Source organism: Cydia fagiglandana, chromosome 15 (assembly GCF_963556715.1).
Source record: "Cydia fagiglandana chromosome 15, ilCydFagi1.1, whole genome shotgun sequence".
NCBI classification, from domain to species: domain Eukaryota; kingdom Metazoa; phylum Arthropoda; class Insecta; order Lepidoptera; family Tortricidae; genus Cydia; species Cydia fagiglandana.
This window is the reverse complement of record NC_085946.1, coordinates 13016698-13040410: the sequence shown is the minus strand read 5'-3', so window position 1 is coordinate 13040410 and position 23713 is coordinate 13016698. Positions and strand designations below refer to the sequence as shown.

The 23713-nt window shown below is 37.9% G+C and overlaps 3 protein-coding genes and 1 long non-coding RNA gene across 6 annotated transcripts in view; 2 read left to right on the top strand and 2 right to left on the bottom strand.

Moving 5' to 3' along the window:
- Positions 1-1410: 1410 nt before the first annotated feature.
- Positions 1411-10051, bottom strand: LOC134671110 (uncharacterized). Its single transcript, XR_010099181.1, has 3 exons — positions 9632-10051; positions 6157-6350; positions 1411-3293 (listed from the first exon to the last, which is right to left on the bottom strand). It is a non-coding gene; the product is annotated as an uncharacterized LOC134671110 (long non-coding RNA).
- A 445-nt stretch (positions 10052-10496) lies between these two features.
- LOC134671417 (uncharacterized) lies at positions 10497-13858 on the top strand. Its single transcript, XM_063529272.1, has 6 exons — positions 10497-10849; positions 11249-11419; positions 11899-12079; positions 12375-12440; positions 13366-13606; positions 13730-13858. The coding sequence occupies exons 1-6, from the start codon at positions 10667-10669 to the stop codon at positions 13779-13781; spliced, it is 894 nt and encodes a 297-aa protein (XP_063385342.1). The 5' UTR covers positions 10497-10666; the 3' UTR covers positions 13782-13858.
- A 279-nt stretch (positions 13859-14137) lies between these two features.
- LOC134671386 (zinc finger protein 836-like) lies at positions 14138-20694 on the bottom strand. Of its 3 annotated transcripts, XR_010099214.1 has the most exons (6): positions 20483-20694; positions 20187-20373; positions 19242-19623; positions 18283-18800; positions 15205-17290; positions 14138-15091 (listed from the first exon to the last, which is right to left on the bottom strand). XR_010099214.1 is itself a non-coding variant. In XM_063529228.1 (5 exons), the coding sequence occupies exons 2-5, from the start codon at positions 20299-20301 to the stop codon at positions 17055-17057; spliced, it is 1251 nt and encodes a 416-aa protein (XP_063385298.1). In that variant the 5' UTR covers positions 20302-20373; positions 20479-20694; the 3' UTR covers positions 15178-17054. The 3 variants fall into 3 exon arrangements, 2 of the variants coding, with proteins under 2 accessions (XP_063385298.1, XP_063385297.1); XM_063529228.1 differs by lacking the exon at positions 14138-15091 and having other exon boundaries at positions 15178-17290; positions 20479-20694; XM_063529227.1 differs by lacking the exon at positions 14138-15091 and having other exon boundaries at positions 15178-17290.
- Positions 20695-21145: 451 nt separating this feature from the next.
- The window catches only part of LOC134671419 (V-type proton ATPase subunit D), a 354138-nt gene continuing 351570 nt past the window's right edge, over positions 21146-23713 (top strand). Inside the window, exons 1-4 of the mRNA XM_063529274.1 lie at positions 21146-21306; positions 21425-21542; positions 21810-21957; positions 22875-23090. Coding sequence (XP_063385344.1) covers positions 21266-21306; positions 21425-21542; positions 21810-21957; positions 22875-23090 — 523 coding nt within the window. The 5' untranslated portion in view covers positions 21146-21265. The remainder of the gene's footprint in view (positions 21307-21424; positions 21543-21809; positions 21958-22874; positions 23091-23713) is intronic.

Below are 23713 nucleotides of genomic sequence, written 5' to 3'. Positions count from 1 at the left end.
AGTTTCGGTTTCGGCCAAAATCCGGCCGAACCTTTCGGCCAGGCCGAAACTTACGAAATGGTACTTCGGACAAAGACCAAAAGTTGGGGAATAAGTAGGACAACAATATTAATATCTACATATACTGATTCATGTATAGGTACAGAAATTAATTGGTTTATTATAAAACACAATTTCACTAATGATGGCGCCACTGGACGGCCGACGCATCGCGTCAATACCTATAACGCGTACACTGTCTAATTGTATCGGAGTGAATGAGATAGCACTGTGGCATGTTACTGGGCCCTGGGCAAGAGAATAATAAGAAAACTCATCATCGTCCTCGCGTAATCCCGGAATTTTTGCCGAGCCGTGGCAATGGGAATGGGAGCCTGGGGTCCAATAGACAACTAATCCCAAGAATTGGTGTAGGCACTAGTTTTTACGAAAGCGACTGCCATCAGACTGACCTTCTAACCCAGAGAGTAAACTAGGCCTTATCAGGACTAGTCCGGCTTCCTCACGATGTTTTTCCTTCACCGAAAAGCAAATAGTAAATATCAAATGATATTTCGTAGGTATATAGTTCCTAAAAACTTTTGCTTCGTCGAACGTCGAACGTCGACGAAACTGCGGTCTCGCTTTTTAATACATTGGACATTGGTTGGAGTCTGCTACTTATCCTGAAGCCTGAAGCACGGCTTTGACTTCGCATGAAAGTTCGCCTCACTGGGGCACTTCGGACTTTTAGGCCCAGGTGAAGATCGGTACCTGGCCTTGCGATATTGTTAACAAAAAATTTCGCGCTCGCTGCGCTCGCGTTTTTGGTTGGTGCTTTGGTTGACCCTGTATCTACAAACATGTTAGCTTGACTGGTGACTGAATAGAGTTAGACCAAGAAAATTCTGCAATGATTTTGATTGCATACGCAGTGCAACTAGTGATGCAAATGTTATTGATACGTCAAAATTTCATAGAAGTTTTGACGTTTAAAATAACACTTGCACTGCGTGTGTTATCAAAATCGTTGCAGAATTATCTTGGTTTTAGTAATTTTCTTAAAAAAACTGCTTATAGCTGGTCAAGCAAATCTTAAAATCATCATCAGTAAAAAAAGGCGCGAAATTCAAATTTTCTATGGGACGATATCCCTTCGAGCCTACATTTTTCAAATTTGCCGCCTTTTTCTACTGACAAGATCTGCTTGACCAGGTATAAGTAACATCAATTTCAAGGACATTGGGTGTCGACAGCCCCATAATATGTGTGTAAAAGCGGTTTTACGACATTTTTTCAACGATTTTATCAAGTCTACAAAAGTTTCGGTTTCGGTTTCGGTTTCGGCCGAAACTAGATCCAAAGCCGAACATTCGGTTTCGGTTTCGGTTTCGGCAAAAAAACTTGTTTCGGTCGGACACTAATACTATCACGATACGGGATACGGATTTAAAGGACATCGTTGCTTTAGCAAGTGGCTAGGTATAATAGAGGTAGGTACGGGAGCTAAACCGCCCGTAAGTATAAAAGAAATAATGGTTTTTGTTAAAAGCTTAGGGTCTCTTAGGCGTAAAAATAAGGCATAGGTATATACTATAATAGTAGATGCAAATAATCCAATTAGCTCCAGGATAGTAGTGTAATATGTGGTTCGTATCCGTGCATGTGCCTCCATCAATTGCTTGAACAAGACAGATTCGAACTGTCGACCTCCGTCTGTGGTGATGTGAAGAGCATCGAGCATGCCAAACCGAGAGATCTACCAAAACCAAACCAATCTACTAAAAGTTTGCAAAGCTAACCGTTTCTACTACTGTTTGAACATTGTTCTATAGATAAATTACTTGGCTATCGGTATGGTATTTGCGGATTCCTGAATTCGACGCCACTTTTATTCTACACGTCGTGAAAATATTGCGGCGTCGATTTTGGCTTCCTTTGTGTGACGTATCACAAAAAAAAACACATACATTTTCTTCATTTTGTGTTACATTCTTGCATATTTTTGTGAATATTCCATTGTGTTACCTACACTTTTTTGCAATTCACTCGTTTACGGGTTTTACTAGTGCTGCACTCTGGCAACAGAACATTGTATTCTCTATCGCCATAATTTGTGACGTTTTCAACCAAAAGGTTAACATTGTCGGTTGTCGACGAGGCTGATTTCAAATTGAAGCTTTATGGAAATAGCGCCTTATTGACAACAGATAATAAGTACCTCTTTGGTTGAAAATCATACATTTGTCCCTATTAACATAATTTAGCTATAATTATAAACGTATTCATGAAAGCATTTTTCATCTTTAGATGTGCATATTCAGTCATGCACATCTAAAGCTGGAAAATACAGACTTATAATTCGAAATGTAATAAGTGACTTATGAACATATTCCGATTGATCAAACTTTAACTATTCTATGTGCGGCAATTAGCACTGTACGTAAATACATACCTATTTCGAAAATTTAACCGGCCATATGTAAGTACTTACTGCAACTACAAAACGTTGTGCGAATAGTTAAGGTGGTTCGCGTTCCATACAAAAAACAATTGCGTTATATTAAGTAATTACACACTATTAGGTACTTATGTAATTGTTTTTTTGTATGGAAAGCGAACCACCTTAATTGCCAACGAGAGGCGATAAATTGAAACACGATCTAAGGGAGTTCTACTTTTCGAACATGTATGTTTGGGACTGCTTCTAACTCGACCTAGCAGAGATACTATTTTCTTGCATCGCATGATTGCCAGAAAACTTCTAGCTTCGCAAAACATGCCAGATGCACTACATCTACGAGGTAAGCCCAACAGCATTCTGAATGCATTGTTATACTGCACTTTTAATGCATTGTAGGCACGCTTCGTATAGTTAACCCACAGGCCACTCGAGTAAAAGGAATGGCAATATGCTCTAAAGAGCGTTGTACCTTGACATTACTGATATTATTAACATAAAAGGTTTACATTTGCTCCATGTGAAGCTGTTGGAGGAAAGAAAATTATAAAACTCATGAACTTTCCTTTTCAATATTTTACTGACAGGTGAATAGGTTCTAAAAATGTAGTGCAATTTCCTTTACCTTCGTATTTTCACGGATACGTCCGAACGTCTCATCTATGCTACTTGTATTTCAGTCAATACAAACAGTACTGAGGCGAGGTTGACTAAAGTAGCTTTTATACCTAACTATTCGTATCTTCCCCTGCAATTGGCGACTCACACGAAGACGCCAGTCGCCCGAGGCGCGCGACGCACGTCCGGCGCCGGCGACTCAGCAGAGACTCATTCTGGCTGCTTGTATCAGCTCCTGAAATTTGAGAATAATTATATTTAGAATATTTGTTTAAAATGATTTTATCAGTATCATTTAATTCACTTTCATAACTTTCCTGGCTTATTTTATATAGGCCCTACATACATAGATGTCGCTAGAAATAGGTACGTAACTTTTATGAAAACCTAAATGTTAAATGTTTTAAAATTATGCCTGCTTATATGACCTTGTATTATCGTAGTTTATATAAACTGATATGTCGTTTTTACAAACACTCCCTCAGTGGACTTGTTGTACAAAGTAGCAACAAAGGTCTTTCAAATTCTGAAAGTGTCATTACGGGATTGTACATGTGAGCATGACACCAACGAAACGGCCAAGCCGTACCGTTTGACCAAGATGTTGGCTTTATACTGTTAGAGCTTATAAAGTTAGGAATGACAGAGTAAAAGTCTTGGTACCTACTACGGGATCTGATAACTTTTTAGTGTAAAAGCTTTATGCAACTAGTCTTGGCAACACTTTACATTAAATGTTTTGGTGGGTTGTTCTAACCTCAAAAGTAGTAAGGTTGTCTGGAAGAGATCGCTTTTTAGCGATAAGACCGCCTGTTGTTTAACCTCTTCCTGTATTATTTGTATTGTTTTCTGTAATGAGGTGTGCAATAAAGAGTATTTGTATTGTATTGTAGTATACTGTAATTGAGGTAATCTGAAAAAAAAACCGGCCAAGTGCGAGTCGGGCTCGCGTTCCAAGGGTTCCGTATATTACACAATTTTTAACAATCAGTGCCGGATTAAGATATTTTGATGCTTTAAGCATTTCTAGACCATGGTGCCCCCTCTCCCTAGGGTCATCAAGATTACATTGATTTTTTTTGGTAAATTGAGAGAAGTTCAATGCCGCATTACAGCTGAGAATGGAAATCAGTCACATCATTTTATCACGAAAATTGACAGTGCCGTAGCAGTAATGTTGCAACAGAGTACCTAATACTGCTGCAGTCGCCACCCGAATGTCGCCTTTATCATATCTAAGAAAGTGATTGAAATGCGAGCGAAGCGAGCGCGAAAATTTTTCGATATAAAAACGCAATATGATAGACAGTTGTACATTTTTACTTTTAGTATGGAAATCAGTCACATCATTTTATCACGGAAGTTTTAATCATTTTTTATCATTTTATTTGCGATAAAAAAGGTTATATACAAGTTGTTTCTGTAAAATTATACATTTTTAAGTCCCATCTTTCTTAACTGACTATGCAGCATGCAAATTTTAGTGTAATATATACCTAACTTAACCTACTTAAACTAGTTTAATACAAATTAAATATCAACAACAATAGAAATAAAAATACACTGTCAATTTATGAAATAATAATATATCATGTATCTATCTCAAACAAAACCACTTCAATTAACATAATTTAAAAACTAGATTGTTGATTTACAAGGTATTCATTAATAGAATAAAATGTCGAAGACAGCAGCCATTGAAAAAGTGCTCTTTTAAATTTACTATTAGGCAATTCTCTTATGTTGTTGGGTAACTTATTAAATATATTGACACACATAGCATAACAAATAACAAATAATTTTTCTTAAAAGTGGCAGTTCTTTGCATTTTATTTATGACCAGCCTGTTAGTGTTCCTAGTATTTCTTAGGAATACTTCGTTGGCTGTTTTAAACAGGTCTATATTTAACTTAACTAAGTTGACAGTACTGCAGCAGTAACGTTGCAACAGAGTAATGTTGCTGCAGTCGTCACCCGAATGTCACCTTTGTCATACCTTAGAAAGTTATTGAAAAGGCGAGCGAAGCGAGCGCGAAAATGTTTCGATATAAAAAACGCAATTTTACTTTTACTCCGAACCAGGCCCGAATCCTGGCATTTTGGTGCCCCCCCCCCCCCCCTGAACGTGGTGCCCTAAGCACGTGCTTGTTTTGCTTATTGGTTAATCCGGCACTGTTAACAATGTATTTTTTATGTGAAACGTGAGTGAAATCTAAAACTTTAAACTCTCGCGTTTTGTACATATATTTAATTACAGAAACGGGTCTACCGCGTTTGGACGCGCGTTTGGTTGGCGTTTGTGGGTTTGTTGGGACGTCAGTCTTTCCGTGACCACAGCTGGTGCAACTCAGCTGAAACGTCGGAATTAAAGGTAAAAACAATGAAATTATATCGCGGTAGACCCGTTTGTGTATTTAAATATGTGAGTGAAATCTCTTTAAAAAATCCGTAGAGGTCGGATCTAAAACTGTAATTAAGTCCGACTTACGCTTGACTGTACATTTATAATAGGTTTTCCTGTCATCTATAGGTATAGACCTATTTTATGTATTTTTTTCAAAATTTTAGACCTAGTAGTTTCGGAGATAAAGGGGGGGGGGGGGAACGGTCATTTTTTGTCTATTTTCTTGAATAACTTCTAAACTGTTTATTCAAAAATTATAAAAAATATATATTTGAGATCCTTACAATAAGCTCTTTAATTTGATATGTCACATGATATAGTTTGAAAACAAATTTTTTTAATTTTTTCATTTACCCCCCCAAAGTGGCCCCCATGTTTAAAATTAATTTGTTTACGTTACATGTCCATATTTGGGTCACAAACTTACATATGTGTACCAAATTTCAACTTGATTGGTCCAGTAGTTCCGGAGAAAATCGGCTGTGACAGACGGACAGACAGACAGACAGACAGACAGACGCACGAGTGATCCTATAAGGGTTCCATTTTTTCCTTTTGAGGTACGGAACCCTAAAAAGGACTATTATTATTAAAATCATTTAAATTAATTAAGGTAAATGTGTGGAAGACTGTCAGGTAAGACGACAAGCTCTTTCAATCCTTCAACTCTTGCACTTGTGCATTCTCTACTTACAGAAGTTTTGTAGAGCAGAATAAGCGAGGCATCCATGTAGATGTAGTGTAGGGACGCTCGGCAGGAAGCAGGTGGGCTGTCGATCACGTGTTGCGTTCATTCAGCCCAATTCCCTAGAGTTGGAGCTGCAGCTAGGTTACTGTCCCGGGGCGGCATTAAGTGCCACACCATTCTCCTCGAATCTTCTTGTTTTCCTGCAGAACAGAAGAACATCTTTAAGTTCGTTTTCTTTCAGTGTGTCTTTACCGAATGTATTATATCGCGGTGCCGCATACATGAATTACATGATAAGTTCGCCTTTGTACTAATGATGTGTGTTCTTTCATGTTTTATGTTTCTTTTTGTACATGGACTATACCAAACAAACTTAAGAATATCCACAGATGGCTCAAAAACAAATGAAGGGACCGGATGTGGTGTCTTCTCGGAGGACCTGAACATATACATCTCAAAACCCCTGGGTTACACTGGGAACACAATACGGTATTCCAAGCTGAATGTGTAGGAATAATAGAAGCTTGCAATGCGATAAAAAGACGAGAAGTAAAACAAGAAAATATACTAATACTGTCAGACAGTAAATCAGTACTGCAAGCACTAGGTAGCTACAAACTTACATCGGAACTCATACTTGAATGTCATCGAGGCCTCACTGAAGTGAGCAAAGAAGGCAACAAAGTAACAGTATAATGGATAAAGGGGCATAGTGGATCAAGAGAAAACGATGCAGCGTATGAACTGGCCAGGAAAGGTTCAGAAACCAGCTAGACCAACATCACAAACAGCTTCACCAAACCAACTTGCAGACCAAAGAACAAAACTACAAGCTTACACTAAAATATTACTAAAAACACCCAGACACCAACTACGCAAAATAGTAGGATTCATCACAGAACATAACAGACTAATCCAGCGGTCGGCAACCTTTTAGCAGCCAAGGACCAAATAGTAGTTACCGAAGTTGATGCGGGCCGCACTTTGTTAATATTTATGACTTTATCAGACATTGTCGTTTGTCAATATTACATACAAAATAGCCTAGGAGGCTCGCGGGGTGCAAGTGAGAGGTTCGCGGGCCGCTAGTGAAAGGCTCGCGGGCCGCAAGTGAGAGGTTCGCGGGCCGCTTGTTGCCGACCGCTGCACTAATCAAACACCTACATAATATGGGTAAAACAGACAGCCCCATGTGCAGAGTGTGCATGGAAGAAGAAGAAACAGTAAAGCATATTCTCCTACACTGTAGGTAGAAGGTAGAAGTATACAGACACACAGGGACTCCGTGCACATTGAAGGAGGCAGTTAGCGACCTGAAGACACTGCTAGGTGTCATGGAGGAGCTGGGGTGGCTATAGTTCGTTTTTAGGGTTCCGTACCCAAAGGGTAAAACGGGACCCTATTACTAAGACTTCGCTGTCCGTCCGTCCGTCCGTCCGTCCGTCCGTCTGTCACCAGGCTGTATCTCACGAACCGTGATAGCTAGACAGTTGAAATTTTCACAGATGATGTATTTCTGTTGCCGCTATAACAACAAATACTGAAAACAGAATAAAATAAAGATTTAAATGGGGCTCCCATACAACAAACGTGATTTTTGACCAAAGTTAAGCAACGTCGGGAGGGGTCAGTACTTGGATGGGTGACCGTTTTTTATTTTGCTTTTTTTTTTGTTTTTTTTTTTTGCATTATGGTACGGAACCCTTCGTGCGCGAGTCCGACTCGCTCTTGCCCGGTTTTTTTTTTAGCATTAGAAAGAACTTGGAAGAAGGTAAGTAATCTTGACATGTCTTTTAGTTGAAAAACGCTTTTTAAAAATCAATAACTATTACTTATAAGAATAAGAATAATTTATTTCTAAAAACTGTTACAAACATAGTTACCAGGGGCCCCCGCACTAGGTTACACCTGTATCGCGGGGAACCAATTACACTTGTACAAATTAACATAGTCTAAGGTAAAAATTACAGTGAAGTGACACTTTGCAAAATAGCTTCTGTCTCTGTGTAACTCAGTGATTGAAGTAGCTTATAGGTAGTGTTTTTGGCCTCATTTGCAGTGCTATCTTTTAAATCACAGTGCTTGAGAATGGCGTTGTAAGTTGCTGCCTTTATGTAGTCCCCGAAACATTTAGCAAATGCAGATGATACTTTAGGTACCGGTAAATTAAATATGCGCTTTTTAAGGAGCGAATTGTAACAAGTCAAGTGTTTAGGTGTATGGGTGATCACAACTATTTTATGCAGAAACAGTTGACGAATGGTAAGAAAGCAGAAGAATATAAATGAACATATTAGATTCATAATTGTTACATATTTGCCGTAACTTATTTTTAGACTGTGTTTTTCAATTAAAAGACACATCAAGATTGTTTACCTTATATTTTCTAATGCTAAAAAAAAAACGAACTATAGAGTAGTGCTACCTCGTTTTCACGCAAAATAGGCCAATGGTTGTCGACTTGCGGAAAATGCCCAGTATAACTAACTAACTAAGGGGATCCACCAACATAGGTATGTATCCTTTTGTAGTTTTGCTGAACCTATAAACACAATTTTTTTGCTCTTAAGTAGTAGTTTTTGAACCACATGGACGAGAGTTGCCAAGGATAGAGAGGAATGGAGAAGGTTGGAGGAGGCCTTTTGCCAATAAATGGCACACAGACAGAAAAAAAAAACGCAACTGTAGAAAAAAAATGCAATTTACTGTCTGAAATAAAGGATATTACATATTACATATTACAGTAGTTTTTGATGGTGTTTGACCCATTGATCAGTGACCCAGTCTCAGTTTTTCTGATAAACAGCTGTCTTAATGGACTCACCGATATGTTTTGCAGAAACCTGCACCTTGTAGCATACACCTTGTTTTCTCAGTCAATCTCAATATAAATAAATATATTGGGACATTTTTACACAAATTGACCAAGTCCCACGGTAAGCTCAAGAAGGCTTGTGTTGTGGGCACCCAGACAACAATATAATTATTCAATATACAAATATCTGTCTCATCAAACAAATAAATTCCCTAACCAGGATTTGAACCCAGAACCATCAGCTTCACCGGCAGGGTCACTAGGCTAGGCACCCACTAGGCCAGACTGGTTGTCAAATATAACCAAGATATTCTTTTGAACAAACTGCCATGTCACTGCTGGTTTAAATCTGTGCCCTTCATAATCTACATACTTACTGCTGTCTGTCTCTCATGCAATCTAAAAAAATGAAGTGTAGGGTACAAACTTTGTGTCGGTCGAAAGTCGAAACCCTCTTGCCTTATCTCCTGATCCACCTTTCAATACTGGTCATCACTCAAGTAATTTTCCAAATTTCTGGGAATACTTCTAGCTCGAGACAGAGGTTAAATAAATATGTGCCATAGCGGCTCCGCCAGCACCATGCTGTACAGTCCATACGCACGAGGGAATACCATGCGGACACGAAGATTTTTTTAGCTTAAGTTGTTGAATTGCGGCACTTACCTCCAACTTCGGCTTCTCCATTAATTAATATTTTTTCAGTACCTCGTACCTCTACTGAGTCTACTGTTTCTTTTATTAGAATTCATTTTATTGTATTTGTAAACCAACAAGTGTCAATACAATACTGTCAATGTCACTGAAAGATGGCACTAGAAAAAACCGATTATTTTTAAATTGTCAAGAGCTAATGTCAGAACGTCCCTACTAATTTTGACAGCTCCCTTAAAAAAAAGAATGTCTCTGGTTTTTGGCTTCCTATTATTGGGTCGTACATTATTGGGTCGGGCTTTCTCGACCTGTACCAATAATGCGCAGCCCAATAATTGAAAGCCAAGGGACTCATATTATTGGACGCGAATTATGGGGTCGTACATTATTGCCCTGTGAAAAGAGTGGCTTCGTATTATCGCCCCGGACCAATATTGCGCGGACCGAGAATGCTCAACCCAGGAATGTACAGCCCAATAATACGCGTCCACCATGGACGCCTATTATTGGGCTGTACATTCTTGGGTTGAGCATTATTTGGTTGTACATTAGTGGCTCCCCGTATTTTGATGATTTTCGCTTCTGTCAATGTCATTTAGCTCAAGGCCAGTGTTGCCACCGCCGAAGAGCAAGTTAGAGACACTCTTTGCTAGTAAAGCCGGACATAATTCAGTCGGAATAATAAAGTACAATAACAGTAAAAGCAATACAAGTACACTTTCCTGAAGTCAGACGGGACATGATTAACTTTTTGATAGTTCAGCAACGGAATTTCGTTGTCTTTTGCGTAGAGCATAAGAAGCATTTAGCATAAGTACAAGTACTTAATATTTTGGCAACACTCACCAGTAATGTCAAATTTTGTAAAAGCAAAATCGTAACCAAAACATATGACATATGAATGAAATTAAAAATTAATTTAATTAATTACAGTGTTTTCTTTGAGGCTATTTATTTTTAATTCTTTATAATATACGAGATTTGCGTTATATTGTAGGTAGTAATTTCATCGGTATTGTGCTGGTAATTTAAATATAACATCGTACGATGAGTCGAGTAAACCAGGCTCAAATGAAGAAATTACTCGATCTTCTGAGCGAAGATGGTGTTTTAGTGAACGGGAAGGTTTCGTACTCTAGCACCAATAAGCAGACTTTCTGGAAACAAATTGCTTTGCAGTTGAACTCAGTGGATGGAGGGGTTTACAAAAATACCTGGAAATGGTGTAAGGTACGTTGTATAGTTTATACAGGTTCCATGAGTTACAGTTTATAATCTTCCCAATTGATCTTATAGTTGCAGTAAAAGTAGACTCAAGCCTGTGGGTTGAGATAATCGCCACTATTAAGTTCTTCCTCGGTCCCTCATTGCTGAAGATCGCGACCATGTGTGCTCCGTCTCCATAGTGTGCGATCATAAGCCATATGGGTCACGCACTGCATGTTACCGTCAACCACCTCCTTCACAACATCAGACCATCTTGTGGGTGCTTTTCCTCGCATACTATGAAGTTACTAACTCAAGAAAATCTTTCTGGGACAATTTGTTAGACAAGACAAACCATCTTAAGAGACCTCGAATACTTGTTTTTGACCGTGATACGGTATTTTATATCCTCTTTTGTTTCAGATGTGGGCTGACTGGAAAAACAAAACAAAAAAGAAAGCAAATATCCTGCTGCGGAAGAAACACTATAACTACAGCCAGCAGGTTGCTCCACTCAATAATCTAGAGTTAAGGCTGCTGAAGATGATCAACTACCCTCTGGATGATAAGACAGATGTATCAGATCTGGAAATGGTAAAATATTGCCTTTTTATAGAGTAGCATATCTTGGTCATGATCTTGCAAGTTAAATTAGATCCGTTTCAGATTGAGCAACAATATTATAGTACCAAATGTAATTCTTCACAAAAAACCTGTTGTCATAAGGAACTTCTTAACAAAACAAAAACTTAACAAAATTTAGTTGCAGATTTTCATGTGTGATCCTCCACAGCCGGACCACCTCGCCTGATTGCGCTCAGTTTTTAATGGCGAAATGTACCTCTTAATGTTCATTAATTAGATATCAAGTTTATCTTAATACCCAAACCCAAAGGTTTTTCTTTTTAATCTTTTTTTTAAAGGGTTTTGTCACACAGTGACAATGTCACCCCCGTAATGAGATCTAATAATAATAATGATGTAGTAGTGAAGTATTACCTACACCACTACATCACATTTAAATATAGTTTGCACATCAACCTGGCCTGAAATAAATATTTGTGATGCTCCAGGTCAACAAAGTAGAGCTACCAGAACCTACTCCAGACGAAATAACAGAATTTTTGACCGAAGGCTATGAAGCTCCTTTAAGTCCTGATCGTAATATGTCCTCGGATGAAGAAGACAACACAGTTTTAGGCAAGTTTGCTAGGAGCAAGGACACATTTTGTAATGTTGATAATATACTAGGAGGTAAGTCATATATGCATAGCTTGTTTGTTACCTGAGCTCTTATCAAATCTATGGAAGAATATGGATTTGTAATCCATAAAATATTCATAACCCATGGGTCCAGAACTATTTGGGTTTGAACCTAAAGATGAATAGTTGACGGTATTTTTACTTTTTATTGCCACATTGATTAAGTGTTCTACGAGGCTTTGAAACATTTTATTTTTGAAATACCGTTTTAAAGGGTTGAAAATATATTTAAGCTTAATAAAAATTGTACTTATTTTAAAAACGTAAACATTCTAGTTTTGTTTAGATGGTGACAACAAATCTGAACTTGATGGAGAGTCTTTAAAAGCTGAGAAGAAAGTAAAAATTAAAGGTATGGAAGTTGAATATGCCTTACAGCTACAGATTGTGACGCAATATTTGTGCTTAGGTCTACCTGGTCTTCCTTAGTAAACTGCCGTATACACTCACAAATAAAAACACGTCAGAAACTCACAATTTCAGCCTGAGCACAGAATAAATAATAGTACTAGGTACAGAAAACTCACTCTCTAACAAAACGCGTCTGTTACGATCAGGACAGATATGGCTAGGGTTGCCAACTTTTTTTTGGTGAAATATAGTATTTTCCAGAATAAGGCATCAATAATATAGTACATTTCAAAAAAATATAGTACTTTTAGATAAAATGCTATACATGAGTGTAATAAACGTTTAATGGGAAATATAGTATTTTAGCGTACTATATATTTTTCCAAAAGTATATAGTACAGAGAGCCAAAATATAGTACAATACTATATAATATAGTACGGTTGGCAACCCTAGATATGGCCGCTAGGTGACGCCACGCGCGGCTTATGGCTAGCCACTAAAATTGGTGTGGAACGGATGTACTTGTAGCTACCTGTAGCAAAGCGACGAAATCGCGGAGTGAGCCACGCCTGGCCTGAGCCTAAACCTTACTGTGTGTGTAGTAAATTGGAATGAATTTAGTTTGTTTGAGAAAGCAATGGAACAAGCATGAAAGGTTCTAATTAGTGCCACTTGCACCATCCCACTAATCCGGGGTTAACCGGTTAAACCGTTATAACCTAATGTCAAATTGTACTGGTAACCATAGTAACTCCAGGTTTAACCGGTTACCCCCGGGTTAGTGAATGGTGCAAGTGACCCTTAGATTGAAACAGTACATTACAATTTAACGAACATTTAAGTTTTTTAACAGGTTAAAGTTTTTCTAATCATTAAACATTTTTGTTGTGCTGTTTTACAAAGCAAGCCACTCAATTTTTTTCAGGAAAAAAACACAAAAAATTAAAAACATCCTTAGAAGAATTTAAACTAAAATCGACACTAGCTTTAGAGAAAGAAAAAGTTCAACAGAAGAGCGAAGAATTAAGACTGCGGGCATTAGAGTTAAAACTTAAAGGAGAAGAATTGAGGTTGCGGGAAATTGAGATGAACAAAATAAATTATTTGACCAATATCGAAGAGGAGAAACTGAAATGCTTTAAGGATATTTCTGCTTCATTAAAAGAGTAAGTTATTTGCCCTTTGTCCGGCACAATTACAGTTCAAAATGAACCTTAGAACATTTTAATAATGTTTAGTTTTGCATGTTATGTAGGTAAAGGCAATAATAATTTTATTTCTTTTTTCAGGTTGTTAGATCGCACAAGAAATGGAAATGTTAGGTTTCATAATGTCTTGTAACAACTACAGCAACCGCCTATTTTAGAACTGACATAGTGTATGTACGTATGTACAGTCGCCATCATATATATCGGAGCGGCCAAGGTGTTCACAATATCTGAACACGCACTCTAACGCCTTGCCAATAGAGGCGTTTTCAGATATTATGAACACCTTGGCCGCTCCGATATATATGATGGCGACTGTACAGTCAGCCAAGAAAGTGGTCTATCACTTTTTGACTCTATCATCTGATTGATAGAGTCGAAAAGTGGTAGACCACTTTCTTGGCTGACCGTACATACATCAATATCTCTGTTGTACTTATTTTAAGTCACTTTTAATGTTTTTATATTAGAAAAAAAAATACTGATATGGAAAAAAATGTGTATCCTCTTTTATTCACATCATATTACAATTAATATTAACACAATGAATTGCACATATATTAAACACTATAATAGAATTAACATAATTGTCCAAAAACAATAACAATTGATATTTTTAGACAAATCTTGTGCATTTGAAGGATTAATTTATTAATATTGCTTTTATAATTCCTCCTACTCTCTTTTACTAACAAATTAAAAAAAGAACTTTTACTATTTTACAATGTAATATATGCATGCCCCTTACGGCCTACGCCGCTCCGGTGCGTGAGCGAGACATCTCTATTCACGTATTACATATAGCTCTGTCCCGCACGACGGAGCGGCGCCGGCGTGCTGAAAGCTTACCGCAAACCACGTTCGACGTGTTGCCTCCCTGTCACACTTACGTACGAATTTACAAGTGCGATAGAGAGGCAATACGCCGGACGCGGTTCGCGGTAGGCCCTCTGATCCGCAACTAATGTAATACCGCCATTAGAGTAATTGACCAATTAAGGGGTTCATAAGAACTAAAAATAAGTGCACCGTAGGAATAAAGCGTTTCACACATTTTACTTAATTCAGGAGTCTTAATCTTCAAGGTGTATAGATGTATAGGAGTCTGAGTGCACTAAAATGAACATCATTTTTAGGGTTCCGTACCCAAAGGGTAAAACGGGACCCTATTACTAATTTAGGACTTAGGATGTCTGTTAGGACGACTGAATTAAGTAAGGTGTGCGAAGCGTTTAAAACATGTCAATTTTTATTACAATTACTTTCTTACAAAACAGTGTCCATACTTATTTATAAACAAGAAACCTTTCATTCTTAATTAGCCATAATGTAATAATAAGTTTCATCATCATCAATCATCCCATCTCTAACGTTTAATTTTTATACATTAATTAGTAATTAATAACAACCTTGAAAACTGAGCCTTGTTTGTGGACTGAGGCCCTACCGCGAACCACGTTCGACGTGTTGCCTCTCTATGGCACTTGTAAATTCATACGTAAGTGTAACAGGGAGGCAACACGTCGAACGTGGTTCGCGGCAAGCCCTCTGAATACTTGAGCCAGCAAAAGTGACAAAACCACTTCCGCGCGCGAGATTCAAAAGATGTAGACAACTAGTCACTAAAGTCACGCAGTCTTGCTGTCACTTTATACTTGCTCCACTGGTAACAGGTGCAGAAAGACGAAAGTGTAAAAGTACCCCATAGACTAGGAATCCTCTAGACCGAGTTTAGAGCAATTATTTCATGCAACCAATGATGACAAAAATGCGGGGGTGCGCGGGACGAGGTGAGCGAAGTCCCGTGCCGTGATTGGTCCGTTCAAAGACACGGACGTCACACAAAGACACTTTCGACTCGAACATGGAGTAAAATTACCGTATCCGTGGCAGAGGGGGTAGTGCGACTATGCTCAGTCTGGAGGATGTTTTGTCTGTGAGTAACCCCCTGCCAATTATAGATTTCGAGAAAAAAAAAGTTGACAAATTCCGGCAGGCACTGAAACGGTAAAATGATTATTTTCTTTTTTGTCGCGGGTTATTAGATACTGTGTAATTGTGCCGTTGTAGAGTGGTATTCCACCTGTCCAATGTCATTACCTCTCACTCCGTCATTGAAGCAAAATGTGAGACGCAGTTACACTTTGAACAAAGAAATTGGATAGTAGGAATACCACCCTTACTCTCATTAACCCTTTACCAGGCTGACAGTCCAAACAGTTGAATGTCAGTCTTACTCATCGAAAATAGAACACATGTTTGAAGTGCCGTATGTGGGAAATATATACCTTAGCCAGCTTAGCCTAGTAAAGGGTTAAATAGCTGAAAAAGGGCATACTTAGAGTTTCAATTTTCGCGTTGCCTTTCGCTCCAAGGGCTCCTAACATCTCATCTTGTAAACATTTAAACAGATGTACCCTGTAATAATTAGATAAGTAATTAAAATACTAACATAACCTCATCCGATTCTGTTTAATCGGATATATTAAACTTTAGCGTTACCTCAAATCGCCGTATTTTTATGATAAAAATTACCTACAGATTGCAATATACAGTAGGGTTCCAAAAAGTTGGAAAAGTTCTCGGAAATTTTCACAGGAAATCAAGATAACATTTGTTTAAATTTTTCGCCGGCACATCAGTATTAAAAAATAAACTAAACTAAAAGATAGAACCTAACAACACAATATTATAGTACAATAGGAATACCTAATAATACAATCTAAATCTAGGTATTAAAAGATCATGTTTTAGATAGAACCTATTTTTAGCTTTTACTAAACTTCTTGCGAACAAGTTGACAAGAGAGCAAGTTGGTGTTTTTATGTATTTTTTACTCGGCAGACCACTTTCGTTGTAAGTAATTAAACAACAAAACTTATTTCATAAAATAAACAAGTGGGTATGAGGTATGAATAATAATGATTGATTATGACTCGCTGGTGTTGGATAGTATAGAACTATAGACTATAGGCTTCCAAATATAGCAAAAAATATTTTGAGTATTGGTTCGCATTTTATACAACTCTATAACAACCATATTTCTTAGAAAGAAATACACCAATTTCAGGTTAAAAACCCTTTTTTAAATGGGGTCCTGGGGCCTTAGAAACTGATAATGACCCACTTGCGAATTTAAATGGCTTCACTGAAGACTCAACCATTTTAGACACCTTTACGGGACTGTTTACGGGTATATCCTGTTTGGGACTGACATTTGATTTTCAACCTTAGCACTAATAGAACAAAGTTCATACCTATTTAATACTCTGCCCAATTGCAAGATTATTACACAATATACTCTTGACTTTTATGACAAGGTAGACAAGGTAGAAAATCAGAATAAAAATAGCTTCACGTACCCGACACTTCTGGAATGCCCCCTTTCTCCATTAATTACAAATTATCATACCTTCAACCTCCTTATATAGTTAGGTCTAAGCTTGCTAAGCTCCTCGGGGTTCAACTCGGACACCTTATGAATGCGGAGATGGCTCTTCATATTACAGCGCTGCGCATAGCCGCGGCCGCATATGGGACACTTGAATGGGGTCTCTCCGGTATGCAAACGCATGTGTTCTTTTAGGTAGTCGTGGTGGGTGAAACTGGTGTTGCAGATGTCGCAAACCGCTGGACGTTCGCCTGTAAATGTTGAATTAACGTTATGGCCTAAATATTAACCCATTACCAGGCTGACATTTGAAAAATGACAACCGAATGTCAGTCCTACCCATCGAAAATAGAACACATGTTTGAAGTGCCGTATGTGGGAAATATATATCCCTTAGCCTGGTAAAGGGTTAATGAATGAATAAACGCAGAGTTCAAAATGTACAAATCTTTTATAATGATTACATGAACTTTTTGAACACCACGCCTATCGTGTCGTGTGCGGCGCGTCATCGTGAACCTGAGGGCCTACCGCGAACCACGTTCGAAGTGTTACCTCTCTGTCGCGCGTGTAAATTCGTACGTAAGTGTGACAGGGAGGCAGCACGTCGAACGTGGTTTGCGGTAGTCCCTCTGACGGGATGCACGAATGATATTGGTCTCTAATTGTAGCCGCACGTGTCAGTTGACGTACAGTCAGCAGCAGAAATTGCTAAGCGGGCCAGGTGTACAAAATGATCTTGACGCGACTTTATTGTTAAGAGAGTAAGAGCGTGTCAAGGTATAATTTTGAACACCTCGACCGCTTAGCAACTTCTGCTGCTGACTGTATGTGGCGGCCAAAGAGTTAATGATACCGAAATTTTGTACTTCATTAACAAAAGTTAATATTATGTTGGTCCTTAGTGGTTAGATCAAGTTTTACTAATAAATAAACTGTCATTTCTGTTTGAATCTTCCTTTCTAGAAAGTAGCGTCGATTTTTGTAAAACTTGTTTAATTGTTCATCTTATATAATTCGCAAAATAAGGTTAGGTATACAGGGTAAGAGAAACTATGGAACAAGCGAAACTCTATGTAGGGATAATAAACAGTTAGAGATACTTAAAGATACTAAAAATTAAATTAAATGATAATACTAAAAATAAAAGTAATGCATAAATAAAATAAAAAAATATGTAGGACTTTCCTCATACGGTTTCTCTTACCCTACCTGACCTTAATACGATACGTAAGTATATTACCTGTATGAACTGATCTTTCATGCACAAGCACCGACTTTGGACACTTGTACGTCTTCCCACAATGCTTGCACGCCCAAGTCCTGGGTGGTCCCGTCTTTTTCACATGCACCGATTTGTAGTGACTCGTCAGCTCCCCTTTAAAAGCAAATCCTGTACCGCAGATTTGACAGATAAAGTCTTTCTTCTCAGTATGTTTTCTCTTAATATGCCTGTTAAGGTAATATGTGCTTACACAAGTGCGGTTACAAGTTGGACATTGTACAGGTACGTCTACATGTTTTTTCTGCTTATGATATGACAGTTTGTCTGATGTTGGAAACGTGTCACCACAAATATCACACAGCTTGGGTGGTTTTGGTTCGTCAGGCTTCGCAGGATCTGAATCCGTATCATTTTGTTTACTTTTATTTTTTCTCCTTTCTTCAATCTCTTTCTGTCTTTTTATTAGCTTTAATTTTCTCTGTTTCAATGTCATTTGCTTGTATTCTTTCAATGATAGTCTTGTTTCTGATTTGCTGCTGTAATGCAATTAGTTGATTAATGGTTTTGATAAACAACAAATATTTAAATTTACTTTTGATGGTTTTAAATTATAATGTGACATGCTTATAATACTTGAAAATATAGAAAATCCTGAATACAAATACTAAAATGATGGAATGTTTAGCACATTAAGCACTATGATTGATTATTATGTATGTATGGCACATATGTCACAGAGATGATGGGAGGTGGAATAAACATGTCCTAGGGTGGAGGCTTTGTTCAAAAAGACTAGATCACAGACTTCTAGAAGGGAGGACAATATCAAAAATATTGCAAGCCCACTCTGAAGGAGAGAAGCAGCAAATCAGGCTGCTTGGACGAGATTTGGAGAGGCTTATGCCCAACAGTGGGCACATTACTCACTGAGGAAGAAGAGAAGATAATGTATGAAGCAATGAGCAAATTAGATATACCTTTTTGTCTTCTTTTTTTTGGCAGGCTCTTTTGTAAGATCCACACACTCATTTTCTGGATTAGAATCTTCTTCTTTCTTTATAACTCTTTTAATGGATAAATGTTTTAACTTGTCAATTTTCAACTTCAGAGGTTCGCCTAAAACGTCAGTAGTACCTTGGGGTTCCGTTTTTATTGCACATACTTCTATTTCAATATCTGATTGGTCATTGTTAATGTCATCATAGGTATTGTTGTTCTCATAGGGCTCATGTTTTATTGGTATTAGCCCACTTTCTAGAACCTTGTGTGACTCCTTGTATTTTTTGATGAAAGCGCAGACAGACTCCAAGGTGCTGTAACATACTATGCATATATTGCGAGGGTATCCTTCAAGGTCCTCTACCTGTAAGTTATTTAAAAAAGTAATATTATTGAGTAGCCACAATGGCAAAAACTAAATCTTAATCCTCTGTGATCCAACAAAACTGTATAGATTTTATCCCCTTGAATGCCCCTGTCATGCTCGGCACGTGATTATGGACCTTGTCGAAATTCTTGAAGGTTGATATTGGGCTGTAGCCGCACACGTTAGCTGAGTTTGAGGTCAAAGGGTTAATTGAAATTAATTGGAACTATAATTGGGATATTAAGTGGAGAGGCGGTTATATGTTATTCATAAGAATGCCTATTAAAATAATCACCATTAAGAATAGTAGAATTACAGGTCTCAGAAACGTTTTACCATCAATTTTTTCTTCCAACAAGAATCTTATAAGAACATATGTTTCGCAAGGTATCCCGCTTTTCTTTAACCTTTTAAACACCACCTCATGCGCGTCATCATGAACCTTATCACAATGGACGAAGGTTGATATTGAGCTGTAGCGACGCGCGCCAGTTGACATTTTAGGCGGTCAAAGGGTTAAATTGAGAAAGATCAGAGAACTTGTAAGTAGTAATACTCGCCTTTTCCCTAACACATAAAGAGAGTTTAGTATATACACTGTTTTCATCTTTGCTATCAAATATTGATATGTTGGCTCCTTCTTTTAAACAAGCACGGCAGAGATTCTCCATGTTAAAATATGGAATTCAATTTGACTCAATGAATTTGTTTGTTCTTCATTGTTTCCGCTTCATGGTTGCTGTCTGTAACAAAATAATATGTTAGCTGATATGACCGGATAAAGACAATCAATCTTTAATCGGTAATGATTTATTGCAGACAAATAAAACTACATAAATAAATGCTACCTACTTGACACTACGTGTTAATAATTCTTGAAGCTTGAGCGTGTGTCCCTATTTTAACGCAGTTTTTCGATACAGTATAAATTATAATAATTGAATTTGCTTATTCAGTCAAGTTGGCAGATGGTCGATTGTTGACGGCTGATTTCTTTACTTCATTCCAAACAAAAAGCAGGATAATATTTTTATCTGCTTGGTTTGGCTGAGGTTTGGTTTTGGTTTTGATTGATGAATTTTGACGTTTTGAAATAGAAAAATTCCAAAGCCCAAATATCAAACTTCATAAACGTCTTATGAAGATTTATAAACTTCAGTAATGTTTCAAGCATGTTTTAAGTGTATTGTCTCTTTCAACGTTTTTTAGTATATACGAGGTCGGTTTTTATCAGGAATATTGATAAAACCAAAATGTTCAAATATATTTATATGGTTCACACTATATTTATTTAACTACCTTCGTAAACGCATGACGTCTAGTCTATGACCCATATTTTTGTGTAAAATTTGAAAGCCCAAATCGTATAGCATACAGCCACACAATACAGTAATCTTACAAACCTATACGAAATAAAATATCTTACCTATAATAGACTTTCTTTAAGTTCAGATACAATTAATTACGACACAATAGCTTTATTTTATCATTTGTTAAGAATATTTTCTTATTAACTCAAATAATGACGAGATCACAAGACCAAGCATAGACAACACTTTTATCAACCAACTTGTCTTCTGTCATCAGGTGATTGGGAGTGAGGAATTCAGAAAAGGGATAAATTCGTAAATCAATATGTCTGGGAAAGATAAATTACAAATTTTCCCTTCTCGGGGGTAAGTATTTCGTGCTACATTAAGTTTTTCAGGACATAATATAGCCACGTAGAAACTAGACCAACAGGGTGGTTCCATAATTTCTGTATAATATAATCAATGTATCCTGTATTTTCAGAGCTCAGATGTTAATAAAGGCCCGTCTGGCCGGAGCAGTTAAGGGCCATGGTCTCCTCAAGAAAAAGGCTGATGCCTTGCAAGTGAGGTTCCGTATGATCTTGGGAAAAATCATTGAGGTAAGTCTTTTATACCAACATATCTCTTGCTCTAAGTTTTCTGCGTAAAACCCTGTCGTAGTTCCTGAAACTTGATTTATGATTATGAATTTGCTTTAAATAGCGGGAATTCCTTAAACAATAATGGTTGATAGCAATTATTTGAGGGGCCTTGAGTTACATTGCTTAACACTTTCGGTGCTGGGCGTCCCGTTTCCAGTACAAAATGAACGCACATACGTGTTCTTGGCAGTAAATGTGTTAATGGGTAACCTTTTTTTCCATTAGACAAAGACCCTTATGGGTGAAGTGATGAAGGAAGCAGCATTCTCCCTGGCCGAGGCAAAGTTCACAACGGGAGACTTCAACCAGGTGGTGCTCCAGAATGTGACCAAGGCACAGATCAAGATCCGTTCCAAGAAAGACAATGTTGCTGGTATGTTTTCTTAATACATAAAACATTTTTGCTGTTATTTAACCACAAATTTAAAAAGACATCTGCATTTAAGCATTTTATGTCAAAAATGCGATAGTTACGAAGAAAGTGGCATCCTCATTTATTTTGTACTATTTTATGTCGCACTGTAGGAGTATCTCAAATAAAATTAGACCCCTACCCTAAAATTATTTATTTTGAATATTCAATTTTAACAATCTTTTGCTTTTGGTCATAATAGCAGTATCTCGAAGGTAAATGGAAGATTGAAATGGAGGCCAGATTTGGTGTCAATCATGTATATACGTGCTTCCTAAAGGCCCTAAAGGGTGAAATCATCCCTCTTGCCCATACATTAACACATTCATTGCCACTAAGTGCTACGGGTTACGCTCGTAGCGCGTAGCCACGGTTTCGCCGTATGTAGCGCGTAGTCGCTACAAACAGTGTACCCGACAGTCGGGTTCTTGGTGTTGAATGTGTTAAAAAAATATATTTATAGCTTATAATGTAAATGTCAGGGTGCAGGACGGTCCCAGAAAATTGCCACTTTCAATTATAATTCCAAGCAAAAAACAGGGGGTACGAATGGACTATCAAACACCAAGGATTTCTTTAGCAATAACTAGACATAAAAAATATTACGTAAGCTAAAACATATACAAAAACCTTCAATTTTGTAAGGTGTTGCAAGTTAGCATTAACAGTTTCCAATGTTTAAATAATTTTATTGCCAACCTGTGACGCTGTATTATTAAATAGCATCAAAGATATAAAGTATGAAGGGTTTTAAAGAATACAATGACGCATGAAAAACTTAATAAAATGGAGCATTACATATCAAACTTCATTAGGATTGGCAGGGAGCTCATATATCCTTCTAAGCATACTCTCAAAGTTATGCATTCTTTTCCCAGGTGTCACACTGCCGATCTTCGAGTCATACCAAGACGGTTCAGATACGTACGAGCTCGCGGGTCTCGCGCGCGGTGGTCAACAGCTCTCAAAGCTGAAGAAGAACTTCCAAAGTGCTGTCAAACTGCTGGTCGAGCTCGCGTCTCTCCAGACCTCGTTCGTGACTTTAGATGAAGTCATCAAGATCACTAACAGACGTGTCAACGCTATTGAGCATGGTAAGTTCGTTAAACTATACTTAACCCTCCAAATGTCGCAACAATCCAAATGCGCCTATAGGGATTTTACGTTAATTTGTTAGAGGTCATCCCAAAATTGATGCTCAATGTCTTTCATGATTTGCTATGCAACAAAGTAAGATATGTAACTTAAATTTAACTTTCAATCAATTACTTACGGTTGATATCGCCACCTCCCTAAGAGCCACGCCATACTAGCGTCTTTTGAGCGTCAGCGCTATGGCGCTAAAATGGCGATGCTGCGCAGTTGCATCGAGCAGCAGCCATAGAGTGGACTAGACGCCGACGCTCGAGAGACGCCAGTGTGGGGTGGCCCTAAGGAGTAGAAGTGATGGAAAAATTCACTGGGCTTGAGCAAGCCTTTAGTGGCTTGGGTGTTTGAGTGGACCACTGGTGACTGTTACTGTATGAGTAGGGAGTGCTCCCGGTACTGGTTTTCTATACAAATACAGTACAGGAACCGGGAATTCCCGGTTTTCGCCATACAAACTAAGTACCGGGAGCATTCCCTATGTATGAGGCATTCAGTTTTTCGTTTTCCCTTTTTTTACACCTCAAATTTCGTAAGCAGACTGCTATGCTTGTAACAAAATGAAGGCAAA